Source organism: Pleuronectes platessa, chromosome 17 (genome assembly GCF_947347685.1).
Source record: "Pleuronectes platessa chromosome 17, fPlePla1.1, whole genome shotgun sequence".
Taxonomy (NCBI): Eukaryota; Metazoa; Chordata; class Actinopteri; order Pleuronectiformes; family Pleuronectidae; genus Pleuronectes; species Pleuronectes platessa.
The window spans coordinates 9,975,959-9,991,387 of record NC_070642.1 but is presented as its reverse complement, the minus strand read 5'-3'; the positions used below and the strand labels follow the sequence as shown (position 1 = coordinate 9,991,387).

The 15,429-nt window shown below is 42.9% G+C and overlaps 1 protein-coding gene across 1 annotated transcript in view; it reads right to left on the bottom strand.

Moving 5' to 3' along the window:
- LOC128460288 (1-phosphatidylinositol 4,5-bisphosphate phosphodiesterase beta-1) overlaps window positions 1–13,778 on the bottom strand; it is a 105,162-nt gene extending 91,384 nt beyond the window's left edge. Inside the window, exons 1-2 of the mRNA XM_053445405.1 lie at window positions 13,442–13,778; window positions 7,978–8,055 (exon numbers count right to left, since the gene is read on the bottom strand). Of these exons, the coding sequence (XP_053301380.1) occupies window positions 7,978–8,055; window positions 13,442–13,540 (177 nt within the window). The 5' untranslated portion in view covers window positions 13,541–13,778. The remainder of the gene's footprint in view (window positions 1–7,977; window positions 8,056–13,441) is intronic.
- Window positions 13,779–15,429: the final 1,651 nt, after the last annotated feature.

Sequence of the window (15,429 nt, the reverse complement as noted above, 5' to 3'; positions counted from 1 at the left end):
AGGGGAGGAAATAAACAGAACCAAATCCCTCCTCCTTCACCTCCTCCACTGTGTTTCATTATGTGTTTTCCGTGGAGGTTGGAGCGTGTTTTTGTTTACGCACAGACCAGCACAGAGCACTGGAAAAGAAGTCCTGATCAGAATACAGAGAGAAATCCAGGACTGACTCAAGTGCAAACAAAGCCTTCTGAAGTCACCCAGGAAAAACTAATCCAACGCTTTTCTTCTTTTAACACCTCTCTTTTTCTGCCTCTGACACTAAAAAAAAAAGCTATTTGCTTTACAACATCAAGTCCCCACATATAGATATAGGCCAGTGTTACATTCGAGTTCTGCTCGGCTGAAAAGCAGGTCAACAGTTTACATTTTCTTGTTTTAGGGTTGGTGCTCTGAGCCAAGCTTTTGTTAATGCCACCTAATAAAAACTGCAAGACTGAAAAAAGCTATCCTTGTTGTACACACGTGTTCCGTTCCCAAATAACATTACATAGAGTGTCTGGTTTGACTGTCATAATATTTAAATGCTTCACTGACAACATATTTCTCCTGCTCCAGACTACCAATAAATAACATCTATAAGGATTCTGTACAGAGACAGTTGAGACTGATATCAATAACGCTGCCCCTGACCTTTTATTTAAGTGCTAGCTATTCAGTGTTCACTGTAAAGACTGAACCTCACCTGTGATGCTGATATCCACTGCAGATAATAGTACTGTCTGAGCACCTTACAGAGCTATTTCACTGTCTGCAATTTTTTTTTCGTGGTACTCAAGGGAAAAAAAGATTGGCTCAAACAGAAAACTGTTCCTGATAGTGCTATGGTTGACTTACACTTACAGAGCTCAATGACACTTTGTGACCTGAGATCTCCATATAAAGTGAATGTGTCACCAAAGCTGCAAAGGTAAAGTCAAAATGCAACAGAGCTTTTAAAATACCAGTTAATGGGTCTAAAGTACAGAGCTTGTCTCTTGCTCATTAACGCCATCAACCGTCACTGTCAGAATAAAACCACGGCTCCATGAAGATAAATGAAAACTGCAATTTCTAATGTCATAGTTGTTCTTGTCCTCTGCTCTATAGTTTGCCTATCCAGACATTCTTTGTTCAATACTTTGCTGCCTTGTAGACTAGGACTGACTCAAAGGCTTTGAGGCTTTGAATGTTGCCATGGTACTCAACGTCCAAATTCCTTGTTTTAAATTATTCAAAGAAACATAACCGCCCTTGAAATTAGAAGTAGTAAGGCAACATCATTCATCAACATTAATTATAATTAGTTATTCTCAGACAGGGCTGTTTAATCTTCGTGATAATTTGGTGTGTCACAGCTTTCATCTGACATAAGCAGCACTAAAACTGGGACAGTGACAGGGAACATTTTGAAAATTTGAACAATGGCAGCAAGATGTCAAAGTGGTATAAGGTTTAGTGGATTTTTTTAACATAACACTCCAAGTTTTATCAAATGGCTACTGCCATAACCCTCATGTTTGGTGACTTTGAAAGCTTGCAAGTAAAACCATACCCAAGCTCAAAATTGTTAATTTTCTTTGCAGCGATCATCATTGTATAGATTTCTTCATAATTTTCTCTGTTTCTCCATCTGTCTCCCTCCATTTTTTTCTCTCACACAGATGAAATAAGGCCCATCAAGCTATGACTTGGCAAAGGTCACAATTCACTTTTAGTAGATTGGCTGCAGATTTATGCTTTGTCTCTCCCTCCTATATAGTGCTGACGGAGGTGGAGGAGCGTTCAGCCGGTAATCACAGAAAATTGCTGTGTTGGAGAAAACAGATGTGTGAACTCCACAACGACAGAGCATAGGAAGGGTGTGTGTTTTGACTTGTGCACGTGAATCAAGTGTGTGTTAGGTTTATGTTTAACACCAAAACAGCCTTAGTCACGTTCTGCATTAGGTCCAGGCTCATTCAGAAATGTCCCACACACAGCAGCTGAGTCTGATTTGGGCCTGGGGTGAGCTGTCTTTCACCTCTGAACATCATTCAAGGCGGTATGCTTACTGCTCACAGCTCAAACGTAAATCCCCCGAGGGAACGCATTTAACCTTTTGTTATAACCACAGCCTAGAGAGGAACACGCACAAATGGGCAAACAAATGAAAACACACACACACGTACACACAAGGATACAATGATATCAGTTGGAAAGTAGCAACAATCTCCAGAATAAAAGCGGAGGCTGAGAGACATTGTGACATTTCCAAGGTGTGTGCTGTCTCATGGCAACCAAGGCAACTAAACCAAAAGGCTGTTAATTTGACTTGAGTCCGTCCACCCCTCAGTGTTTCATGGCTCCTCCCATTGAAGCAGACTCCACCAACAGGAGGAGAGATTATTTTTAAACTATGACAGAAGCATCGGTTCCTGGTTGGTCATTATAGGAATGTTAGTGTGTGTGTAGGTGCTGACACGTGTGACTGTGTGTGGGCGTATGGGTGTGATGAGATGCACTGTAACTGAGATACGTGAAGTTGTCAACAATAGTGTAGGGGAGATGTAGCGATTACTGATCACGTCATGTAAACCAGTCAGGCTGGTTACTGCTGCCTCATTTCACCAGTTCATTGCAAACGGGAGTGAATATTTTAAATTAGAAGCTTTGCAAATCAACCAATGTGTCACTGACGGAATGTTATGAAAGCTATTAAAATGCCCATTTCAGATTCTCTGATCCTGAACTGTTCCAAAACTGGACAAAGGAGCGTTATTTCAAAACCATGAACAAGGAACCTAGAAATGTATTCAAGTTCCTGGTTCTTAAATTATTGCTTTAATAAGGGAAAGCACCCCACCAGGATTCTTTCTCAACCTAAAAGGGTTGTAATGCAATAGCTGTGGGAAATGTGCCTTCCTCTGAATTGAACTAATGTTTCATTCACAATGATTCAACCTGTACTGACTTTTTCTACAATATATGACAATATATGTTGAAAATGTACCCCCCTAATTTCGAATGAGAATATGTCCAAAAAAAAGCTCACTGTGTCGTAACACACGTATTGAAACACACTCTTATCATTTCATTGTTATTGATGGTGTAATGTTCATCTACATTATAATCAATTGTCACATATGTTGCTCCTCCATCTGTGGAAGTGTTTGAACATTGTGTGTGTGTGTGTGTGTGTGTGTGTGTGTGTGTGTGTGTGTGTGTGTGTGTGTGTGTGTGTGTTGGAAGGAGGGGGGGGGTTCTTTCAATGTGAAGAAGAGAGAATGCAGAAACATGAAAAGCCAGCCAAATGGACTCTGAACCAAACAAATGCAAACACGGTGTTATGATTGTGGGAGTTTACATAGCAGTGCCCAGTTTAAAAATACAGCAGTGCGCAGACATGGAGGTGGAGCTCACAGTCAAATACACACTGTTTGCACCTGTTTCTATCCACAGGGGGGAATGAGGGACTGTGTAATCCCTACTCACTTTTCAGACTGTATCAACTTCAACAACTTCCTCAACTTTATATCTCCAACAAGTGTAGCATTGTTCAAGCTTCTCTTTTCGCAAGCATCCACCATTCGAAGGAAGGAAGTGAAAAATCCAATGAAGCTTATCTCTTGATCAAGAATGTCGTCGCTCATCTCCCAAGCTGCTGCCATAGTTAAGTAATCTCGATTACTCTGAAGGGCAATCAGGAATCAATAAAAGTATCATGTCAGAGTTCTGACAGGTCCTCAACAGAATACCACCTTTCTGAAGCAGAGGTCGTATTGTCAGCATAGCCTACTGCAACGTCAACAAAAAAATCTGGATGAAAGTACAAGACTCTTAAAGACTTGAGTCATCAACTTACAGGCGAGCCAGAAAGTAACAGCAAAGAACAGGAGGCCTAAACAGATCTGACATCACATTTCTGCTTCCATCAAAACTAAACTTAGTCTTTCTGACCTTAAAACATGGCTGAAATCCACAGCTGGATCAGACTCTGACAGAGGAACGCGTCACAAGATGGAAAAGACAAACCTTTGGATAAACAGCATAGCCCTTATATCACCTTTCCCATCTATGTCTAATACCTGTTTCAAAACAAAAAATAATGGTATTCAGTTGCATCTAAAAGTTTTTATGCCAACATAGTCCCTGGTCCCTTGCAAGTTACAAATACGTCTAAAGTCTCTACTATAAATAAAACAAGCCCTAACACAAGTCCAAGAGCTAAAGTCCCAAAAAATGTAAATGTTTAAAGTTTGAGTCGGTAATCCTGGAAAAGCTAGCAAGAGCAGGCTACACTTTGAAGAAATGCACCCGATACGTCCCACCCCCTCCCAGCGTCCCGCTCGTCAGAGCTATGGCCCCAAAACACATGAACGCACACTTCTTGACAACTGTGAGACGAAGACTTTTCCATGACTCACTTGCTATCGTCTCTACCTCAGTTGTGTCTCCTCAGCTGAAGACTCTGGTCAAGCGCAGTGACAGAACACGCAGGGTGCGTGCAAGCAGGCCAGTTGGTTAGTGACAGAAAGGTGCGCTGGCGAATCATGTCATTCAGTCTGAATGATATAAATTGACCTGCGATGGCCAATAAATAAGATTAGGAACAACTAACCGACCATACCTTTAGTCAATGGGAACTAGACACAGAGGAAACCTTAGGCTAATTTTACTGCTGGCTACCCAACACTGACAGACAGAATATCTTAGACATCACTAATTGTTTATTGATTCTACAGGGTGATATTTAAGCTCAAAAACCTGTTACTCTGTCACAGACTGTGTGACTCATTGATTTCATGTTTTCATAGAGATTGATTTAAAGTTAACAAATGACTGCTGATGTGCACGGCCAACCAAACCTTTACCTCCTGCTTGTGAAATGTAACTGAATGTGTTGTCAAGAAACAAAAAGTAGATTTGATACATGTTTATAAAAGAATTGTATAAAAACCTGTATAATGTCATTCCAAGTCAATCAGCAAACGTGTGCTGTAAGTCATTAGTGTTAAAGTCAAGGTTGAGCAGCAGGTCTGTTTAGATTTTGTCAACTCCAAAGTAATCTGATTGATGACATTGGCATGTTTTACAGCATGAGTCATTAAAAGATTGATTCTGGATAAAGAGTATATAATAATGAATAAATAGTGTATCAGGGAGAAACCATGCTCATGCGAGGTCTCCAGGAAATAGTCAAACTGACAACACAGTGAGCTGTACAAACTGTCTCCATCAGTGACCATGTCTGTTTGAAAGTTAGCGCAGCGGGCACACTGGCTACAGTTCTGCTGTGCTCCTGAAGAATCTGAGGAATGCTTTTACTCTGCAGGCCATCAGGCCCAGTCTCCAACCAACACACACATAACAACTGGACAGAGCATCGTAGCTTGTTTAAATTGGTCTGCTGAACAGATGTGCGGCACCGCCATGAATAAATGTGCACAAAGACACAGGGCAAGACATCTTCATAAACACACACACTTTTCTGTTGATTGTGGCACTGAGGGAAATAGCGGGTGCCTTCCTCTATGCCCTAATAGAGTTTTGTCCGGGGCTGTGCTTGGTATCAATTTGAGTTATTATGTGTGCAGCAGCACTGCTCTCGATGCGGAGAGACAGAACAGACACCCACACATGTAAACACCCACACAGACAAATCCCTCATCCTTTAAAATCCTCACCATATGAATGAGGCACAGGAAATAATGACGAATTGATGCCAAAGGGCCTCTTTCAATTCTCTCTGGGGAGAATCACACTGGATGCTGGATGCCTCTGACCACAGAGATACACTTTTCCACATATACACCGACAGCAAGCAAAAGTGTTCATTGAATTTTGTCTCTTTTTTTCTGGCTAAATTCAGCACCTCTTTTCTCCACGTACAGTGTATTCATTTAGTGTTGTGGAGCCAACATAATAAGCTCTCTTCTTTCTCGAAAACCAGCAGAAGTTGTACACTCACACAAATGATGAGTGTGTGTGTGTGTCTGCAGAGGTAAAGTCTCGGTCAGCACTCCTGTCTATGCTCTCGCATGGCTCCAGTGAAATACCCTCATCTAGGCAAACATAAAATCAATGGTAGCTATTAATTAGTCTACCTCTGACTGCCGGTGCTGATACAGTTATACACACAAATAGAACAGAAGCACATTACGGCCGTCAAAGCAGTTTGGAGCTGGATTGTTTTTTTAAGAATAGAAGCTCTCTGGGTAGGCAGAGATGTACTCAAGCTTTAAACACATACAAAGGAGTCATTCCTTGAAAGGAGCAAGGAATGACGAACAAACTGAAATTCGCAAATCTACACAATTTCAATATCAAACTCCTGGGAAGTGCTTGATTTACCGAGCCTGATCGTATCAAGTGATTTAAATTTCACAACCTGGTTCCTTGTTATTATGCGACCCATAACTGGAGCAAAGAAAACAAAACAATGCACTATGGAATATTCTCACAGGTGTCAAATTAAGTGCTGGTGCAGGTGCGGCAGTTCAGATGTCTGTCTCCCTTTTCAGCACTGCTCTTTCACTAGCTTAATTCAGAACAGATAGGAGGAAAGATGAGTCAGTGTAACTGTAATGCTAACTGAAACTCAAAATATGTCAACGTAAAACTGGAAAGACACAAGACAATCGTTCTGTCACGCATCATGTTGGAAATACCAAACGAAAATATCTTTGATCTTTTATGAGTCTGTGTGCTCTCATCACGTCAGTACGTCTTCAAAGGCAAAGTGTGTAATTCCATTTGGGCTCAATTAATGCCAGGTTGCAGTGGATTCAATGTTAAGTCATGCATAGATTAAATTATTCCAAGAAAAAATTATATAATGTATTCTAATCTGAATAGCTGCTCTTGCACTGCCACATTCTGTACAGCAGAGACTTGTGTTTGGTGCGTTAGTTGCAAAGATAATAATGCTCAGCGAATGGAAAGCTACCAGTGCTCCTGGTTTCTCCAGATGGTTAATGAAATTCGTTTTAGGGATATGTCTGGAGAGGCCTCAGAGCAACACTTAACTTTCCCAGTTTTTGCGTGATACCCATTCTGGCTATTCAATATGCGTTATTTGTTTACTGATTTATTGATTAGCAAAGGCTGCAACGCTGTTAAATATAATTTTTTTTAATGAAAAAGAGTCTGTAGACCCTTCCTAGGTTACTTTATAATCCTTTTCTAACAATCCTAAGTGTGATAATTGTAATGTGCACCTAATATGGCCAGAACAGAGCTACGTGGTGTTGCCATGGAAATCAGTAAAAGATCAGATGACAGTGGTAGAGGATAAAGTTGGATAGTTTTAAACAACGTTCTGTGTAAACATGACAACACAATTCAAATACTGTGGAACCGACACCTGCTCAGGTTCACACAAAACAAACTAGAAGGCTGGGTCGTTAATTCATTCAAAACCGAAAGTACTTTGTATCTTTCGTGTTTTCCCCCAGTGAATCACCGGGGTTAACAAGTCGGATGGCACTAAAGCTCCTTGCACTTAAATTTATTCTGGGATTTACTTCCTTCATGATTCACTTAAAGTCCTCAGACCAACAAAACCACTGTGGAAGAATAAAGAATTCAAGTGTCCTCGATGATTTCAGTGAGAAGACTTTTTGATGCATCAAGTGCGCAGGCTTCAGAGGACTTAGGGATACACATTTATGAAGAACAGTTCTGTCTTTACTTCAATTAACCACAGTAATCTCATACATGCAAGCACAGTTCAGGTGGAATACCTTGTGGTGTTTACCTCATTGCATTTTGCTGAATAGTTTTTTGTGCTTAAGAGTGTTAATTTCGTTGTGTTGTGTTTTTCTGATCAATACCTTTCCTGAATTGTATCCTCAATGTCTATCCATAGTACAGCAGCCTGTTGTGTTATTAAGTTGTAACAGCTGTTGCTCGAATTTTCTTGCTCAGAATTAAATAGTCAGGAGGGCGAAGACAGTTTCGAATGACCTTTGCGTTCGAGACCAAAACATGTGAGTTGGTCTTGTTGGTTTTATGTCTCACCTTGTTCTGGTCTGTCCAATACAGGAAGTAACCTTTGGGGTCAACTGTCAGAGTCACCGGGGTCACAGTGGTGGAATCCTGCAGGAAAACAAGAAAAGAGACATCTGGAGTCAACGTGTGTGCTTGCGTCTGTGTTTTTACATGAGCACAGGATGTTATGATCAAGTAATTAATTTCTTAGGATAATTTTTCTCATTCTCGTTTTACTAATACCGCAGGCATACCAGAGTGTGCAATGACATTGGAAGTGCTGTTTATGTTGTAAGCGTGCACACAATCCTTTCCTTCTATGGTACTTCCCCCCACCATGACCTGGCATCACCACAAATGACCAAGCAGCCTGGTGTGTGAGTGTGGGCGTATGAATGCGTACGCGTGTGCGAGCGCTTGTTACTGCAAACATGAGCTGCCGGTTGTTTCACAGCTGATGTTTCAATCTTTCCCGTCTTGAAACAGACAAATGCTTTCCCACAGCTCCCACATGCAGACAGCTCAAAGCCGCGCACATACAGGCGCGCACGCACAGCTTGACCCTGAGGCATTACATGGCAATGCCAGATATTATTGGACGCTTCTATAAAAAGAAAGAGCCTTTGCTTTTTTTTCTTTCTCTGTGTCCACGGTGGCTGTGGTGCAGCTGAACAGAAGCATATTGTGCTCCTCAATCAGCCACGGCTCTGGGATCAAAGTGATGTAAACTGCATTTGCTGAACAGAGCAAGAAAATCTTCAAAGTGACCTCACAAGGCTTCTAATGATCACAGCATTTAGAGACAGCGCTAATGGTCCGCATCTGCAACATGCCTGTCAGATTTGGGCGCGACCCAATGCGTCCTGCAGTGTAGGGAATCATTAAAGGGTTGAGCAGGGAGCTGGTAGACAGCAGAGGAGTCTGCGCCGGGCTTCAGAGAACCATTAGGGCTCTGAAATCATTTCACACTGTCTAAATAAGACAATGGCGGTTTATAGAGCCTGACACACCTGCTCCACACTGATCTCCACCTCTTTATGAGCCCAAGGAGAGAAAAGAAGAAATAAATTTTAAAAAGGGAAAGGCCGCTGCATCAGAGGCATTTGCTATAGTGACCCTTGCTATGGCAACCCACCATTCCCATGAAATCTATTAGAGACTCGAGAGGAATCGTTTTGGTTCTGTTCACATGACTGCACAATCTTTACAGGCTTGGTTGAATGACAAAAGACGCAGCTCAAACCATCGAGCGCGTGCGGCGTACACACATACACACACACACACACACACACACACACACACACACACACACACACACACACACAAACACACACAAACACAAACACAGTACTTAGAGCCCGAGGACAAGAAGAAAAAAGCCTTTGCATTTCTTAGATACAGCATGTCATAAGAGTTGACGCTTCATATTGCAGATCTCTCCTTGAGTTACAATCCATGGCCCCGATGTTTTCAGTTTAGATTTGAACAGATAAATATCTCGCTGAATATTGTGTGTACTCCCTATAAATATCTAATGGGCTGTTTGTTTATGCTGGTTGCAGCTTTCTTTCTGAAACTGTAAAAAGCCGGCTGCAGTAATTGAGGAAGGAAAGAGCGACTGCAGGACTCAGTCCACAGAACCCTGAAGCTGTTTCTGCTCAAAGAGCCGTTCACCTGTTTATTCAAAGTTCTCATAAATGTGGTTTTGTATTCAGAACCCTGAACTGGAGAATCAGCTGTTGTTGACATTGTTGTTAACGTGCTGTTGTAGTGATCAACAACCTATAATACGTAGATGGCTCCCTGGTCACCTGTTTATTCAAAGATGGTTAATATTAAAACTTATTGCATGTCCAAAATCGCACCAAATTCAACAGTGTTGTTTAATTACCTTGATCATACACATGCAAAGTTTGAAGCAGATAAGAGGAACGTTTCTCACGATATGCATTTCACAAAGAGACAGAAGGACAGACAGAGATTTACGGTATCGATAGATAAATGAGTTGGATGACGTGATGTCACAAAGTTTATATTTCCGATAAACCAAGTCAAGGATTCACTAAGTGGACGAGCTGCAGCGACTGATGGATTATCTGCTACTTCAGAGGGACGGGAAGGAGGCTTGAGAGCACCGGGAATCTGCCTAATGATGCGAGAGCAGTTACTTTCACCAGCTTTCTGTCTTAATGAGCTAACTCTCTAAGACCACCACTACAACCACATTAAGCCATTATGGACTCCAAGATCTCCTCATGGGTCTGCATTTACAAAGAAACCACACAACGCTGTGGATTAGACTTCAGACTGATGAGATTACAACCTCTGGAGTCGTAATGCTCACGCTTTTTACTGTCATTCGACTACTTTGAGGCTCTGTCATTAATGGGAAGACATTAGGCGGTGATGGCCTCCTCTTGAGTTGAAGTTGGAAACAGAATCCCTGAGGAGAACGAATCCGGGGTAGAAGATGCTCACATTTGCAGTGAAGACTGTGTGCCATTAGCCATCACCTGAGGGAGACATGTTAGAGAGGAGATTTGAGCTCAGCATATTTCTTGCTCTCACTGCTAATGACGCATCTCTTAACTTTAAGGGATTTAATGCTCCCCTGTGGCGCTTGATAATATCCTATTCACCGCACATCACACCAGAGGGGCCTGATACGAGATTTAAAAAATCTGCTCAGGGGTACTCAGCATCGTCTTTCACACATTCCGGATCTCGTCCGTCTCCGTGAGGGATCTTCAACACGAAAGCTCTAAGGATTTCAGATGTCTGCCTGTCCTTCCCTCTGATAACAGAGAGCAGCCGTCGTGCTGAATGTGTCGTTTCTTCAGGCTGACAAATAATAACACGACTCAGGGGATAGTTTAAACCACAGCCTGGTATTTTATGGGTTACAGAGGCAGCGGGTCTGCAAGTGGCAGCAGCAGAAGTACAAAGTATGTATGTGCATGTCTGTGTGACGAAGGTCGGGGACACAGACACTTTCAGAAAACATTTCAAGAGGTTTTCTGATTGCTCCTCTATTCTATTTCAACAGGGAACCGCCGAGCACTGCGTGCTGAAGTGCTGGCAGCGCTCTTTACCATTTAGACACTCAGCTCCTGAAAAACTCGTGACTGCTGTTCATGCAGTATGTTATGCCAACCTCGCTCGGTAGAGACAACTTTTTGACTCTACTGAATGTTCAGCAGTGTGGCAATATGTGCAGTCTTCACTGTTTGTGCGACTCTGTCGTCGTTGCAGGAAATATGGTCACAATCTGCCCTTTTGTTCCTGAGTTATGGTTTTGGAAAATGGCCAGAAAAGCGTTTTTTGCATGATATTCGAGATGATACACAATTAAGTTGCACTTTCATCTCAGATATAAATAGTCATTTTTGTATCCCATAAGAAATGAGTGTTATAATTCGCACATCAATTCCGGAGTTATGGCCAAAATTGTTTTTTTGTAAAGTCAAAAACACTGTGACCTTTGATCAACCAAATTAAAATAGTTCATTCTTGAGTTCAAGCGAACACTTTGTGCCAAATTTGAAAAATGATCTTTAACGTAGTTGTGAAATATCCTTTTCCTCAGAACGAGACTGACAGATGGACAGGCAACTCGAATAGAAAATGCCTGCGGCCACCGCGTCTGCCAGAGAAACGAAAGCACCCTCTGGAGCAAAGAAAAAAAATTCAACATCTTACTGACTTCCTATAAGTGTCTGTTGCATGTGCAGTTTTGGGTTTGAGAGAGGTCAGAGTGGACCGCAACTCTTAAAACAATAGGTGGAAAATGCGGTCCCTTGTTTAATGACAACGTATTTCATTGTCTATCTCTGTGATTCTTTCCATGAAATGATACAGAGGAGAGAGGAAGGAAGGAGCGTGTGGGAAATGAAACAGAGAAAGTATCTGTGCATGCGTCTGGGTTTGAGCGTGTGTTTTTGCAGGAAAGGCCTGGTGGGCAGTTGGTTCTGGAGATATGGCCCTCGTGTCCAAACTGCAGTACACAAACACGGCTGTTATGGGAAACAGAGACACACGCACACACACACACACACACACACACACACACACACACACACACACACACACACACACACACACACACACACACACACACACAACACACACACACACACACACACACACACACACACACACACACACACACACACACACACTCTGAGCCCACCCCTTCTCACAGCGCCCCAACCCCAGAGCTGAAAAGGTGAGCTCGCGTTAGTAATTACAAGTTAAGGAAACACTTAAGCTCTCTTCTTTAAGCTGAAGATTGATGATTGACAGAGTGGTTAGGTTTGCAAGTGTGAATTATTTTTCCTTTCTGCCATCTGTACTGGCCACACTCACACTTCTCATAACACTGCTCCTAATGCCATCTGTGCTGCGCTTGAATAACCTGAGCTCAGTGAATATTCATATTTCTCGCATGTGTGTGTTTCTTAGGATGATCTCATGAAATTATACTTCAAAATGCCACTTACATAAACAGCACCGATTCCAATGATCAAAACAGGACTTCCTGTGGTGATCAACATGTATGATTTGATCTTTATGAAACAACGCTTCTCCTTTCACAGGCGACGGTGAAGAAGACAGACACAGGTGGACACACCTCTGCGCTGTTCTCTCATCGCAAATGAAAGCAGTTGTGAGCGTGCTCATATTCAAATGCTCCCACCGTAAACAGGCACCAGACAACAGAGGAATGCCAGCAGTTATTCAAATGAGACGGGCTGTGTAGAGATGTAGAAAGATTAACTGCAGAAGGTCCCGGTCGGAACATAAAGATCTGTTATTGGAACAGAATATGAGATAAAGGCAACCATTGAACAAAATGCATTTAATATGAATTCTTAGGCCAAGAGCTATATGTCCATTCTCCATCCTAGGTGGTATTTGCAGGTGCAGTGCAGCCATGGCTTTCTGTTTAAGGGGCTACTACTATTATGTTTGCACTGGCTACTCAGCAGCAGTGTGCAATCAATTTTAATCAAGGTCATTTCACTACAGCTCGACTGCCAGTATAGAATATTAAGAGAAGGGACGAACAAAAAGAAAACAGTGGTTATTCGAGTCTTGCCTGGTAGTAACACTGGGAGCAGCGTGTTCAGCCCTCGTACACTAATTAATTGAACGTAATTGATAAAAGGCTCCCAGTGAAGGGGGAGGGGCGTTCGAATGTTTAATACACATTCTCGCACTGGCACACGCGCGCGCCCCAAACTCTCACCCACGCGCAAACATGTACACATAAGGCCACTGTGGATCGGTAAACCGCGCACATGTCAGCAGAGACGCTACAGCTGTTGCATGTTAAACCGGCAGCCAGTCCCTGTCAGTCAACTAGTGTTGCATGAGTAGCCTTTAGATGTCTCTAATGCATGCCGGTTGTCGGTGCATGCGTGCAAATAAATCGTGCACAAGCGATCGGGAGAGAAAAAAAGAGAGAATTACTCCACTCTTGCCGTTTACTCACATCATCCCATTTCATAAATTTGGTGCCCGCTCTGAGGCTCTCGGGCACGGACACTGGCTTGAGCTGCAGCGCGTGAACTCCAGGCTGTGCCCCTGCCATTGGCTCATCTGCTCCTCTCGACGCACGGCAGTTGTGGGAATGAGTCACTTCTCTCTCTTCTTATTCTTATTCTTCTTATTCGTCTTCTTCTTCCCTGTCTTTGACTCTTTACTTGTCTTCCTCTCCCTGTTGTGATCTTCTTAGAAGCAAGCGGACGGAAGCCCACAACTGCTGCTGCCAGGATTTGTCATGCCCGCACTGACGGCGGCGGCGCGTCTCGGTTTTTGGAGAGCGGCGGCGGAGGAGGCGGACGCAGGCGCAGCAGCAGAACCGGGGGCCACTGACTGACTGACTGAGAGACATGCGGCTAAAGCGAAGAAGGGGGGAGGAGGAGGAGGAGGGGGAGGAGGAGGAGGGGGGGGGGGGGGTGTTTGAATGAGTAGCACGTCTGGTTGAAAAGGGTCCAAGTCAATGCAGGGACGGGATCGATGCTTGAAGTGATCTAGCGCCTCCGTGCGTCCCAGGCAACACGGTGGTCGCTGATGGCCCCAAGTCTCCGCGCAGAGGAGACGCCAGGGGATGTGGGGAAACTTGGGAGTGATGTCATACTCAGAGCAGGTGCATGCAACAGTTTTGTTTGGTCAGTACTTTTGTGTCATATGAATAAATGCAAAGATACTGGGGAAAAAAAACATTTCATACATGTTGTATTACAACCTTCCATTTCATCATTACCTCTGCCATGGAGGTTATGATACTTGGTGGAGGAATGTGATATGGGCCAATCCGTTAAATTCTATAAAGGTTTGGTGCAGATCCAGTTAAAGGGGCAGATTCTGGGATTTTTGTTATCACTTCCTTTAAGATTGCGAGATGCATTGTTCAACATTTTCGTTGCATTAAATAATTGTGGGAACCTTGATGAAAAAATCCAGACTCGTTTAGGGATTTAGTATCGATGAGTGTTTGCTATTTGGTGCAGAGCCAATAAAAAAGATCTAGTGGGTTTAAAGGTGTAGTTTCATAAAGGTGTAGTTTTTTTTTCAGCATCTTTATGCGAACAAATGGGAGAGAAATGAGAAATGTAGTGTGGCCACAGCTATAAGGCCATTATAACTGTAAGGGGACTTTTGGAGGTATACAGTCTACTGAGTGCACAAGACCATCAGCCTTTTTCTTTTGATCACAGTTCTTACTCAACTCAGAAGCGCTCACAGTCAAGGGGCTGGGGTCTGGTGATAACTTCCTGTCTGGAGGGGAGGCTCTGAGCATTGACTCTGGTGGACACAGGGTAGAGGTGTTGCTTTCACTATATTACCAGCAGCAGCCTATTATCTATGTGGAAGTTCAGCCATCAGCTGGAACCGACACTGATTTCTGTTTCAGTGCGCCTACAAGGCTGTGGGCCATTTTACTTCTTCATGACTAAACTTCTTCAAAGTTCCGTGAGTCAAGAGCACGTCACTGCCTTAAGGGCTTTTCTTAGTTGAACTTCCTTATTAAATAAAACATAGAAGCCCTTGCGGCTTTGCACCACCCTCACTGTTTATTTTCTGCCATATCCAAAAAGGGACCAAAGACTATCCGAGCCCTCCTAGCGTTTTTTTTTAAATCTGTGTGTCTCTGTGGTCAGTCACTGGCCGCTGCTGACAGTCCGACATGTCATACTAGTCAAACCTGTCAAATTCTGACTGGCACGTCTCATGTCAGTCATAATAGGGAGTCTGTTTGAGTTGGCCTCCTGTCATTAATGATTGATTAACAGTGACAGTTTGGGGACCAGGCCCCAAATAGTATCTCAGACACCAGAGCTTGGGGAAGTGAGAGAAGGATTCAAGAGAGTGAGAGAAAAGCAGAGTGTAGAGAAAAGAAAACAAATGAACTGGATTGAAGAAAATCCTATTTAAAGACAATATTTTTATGATAAGTAACAATTCCAAAGTAGAAGC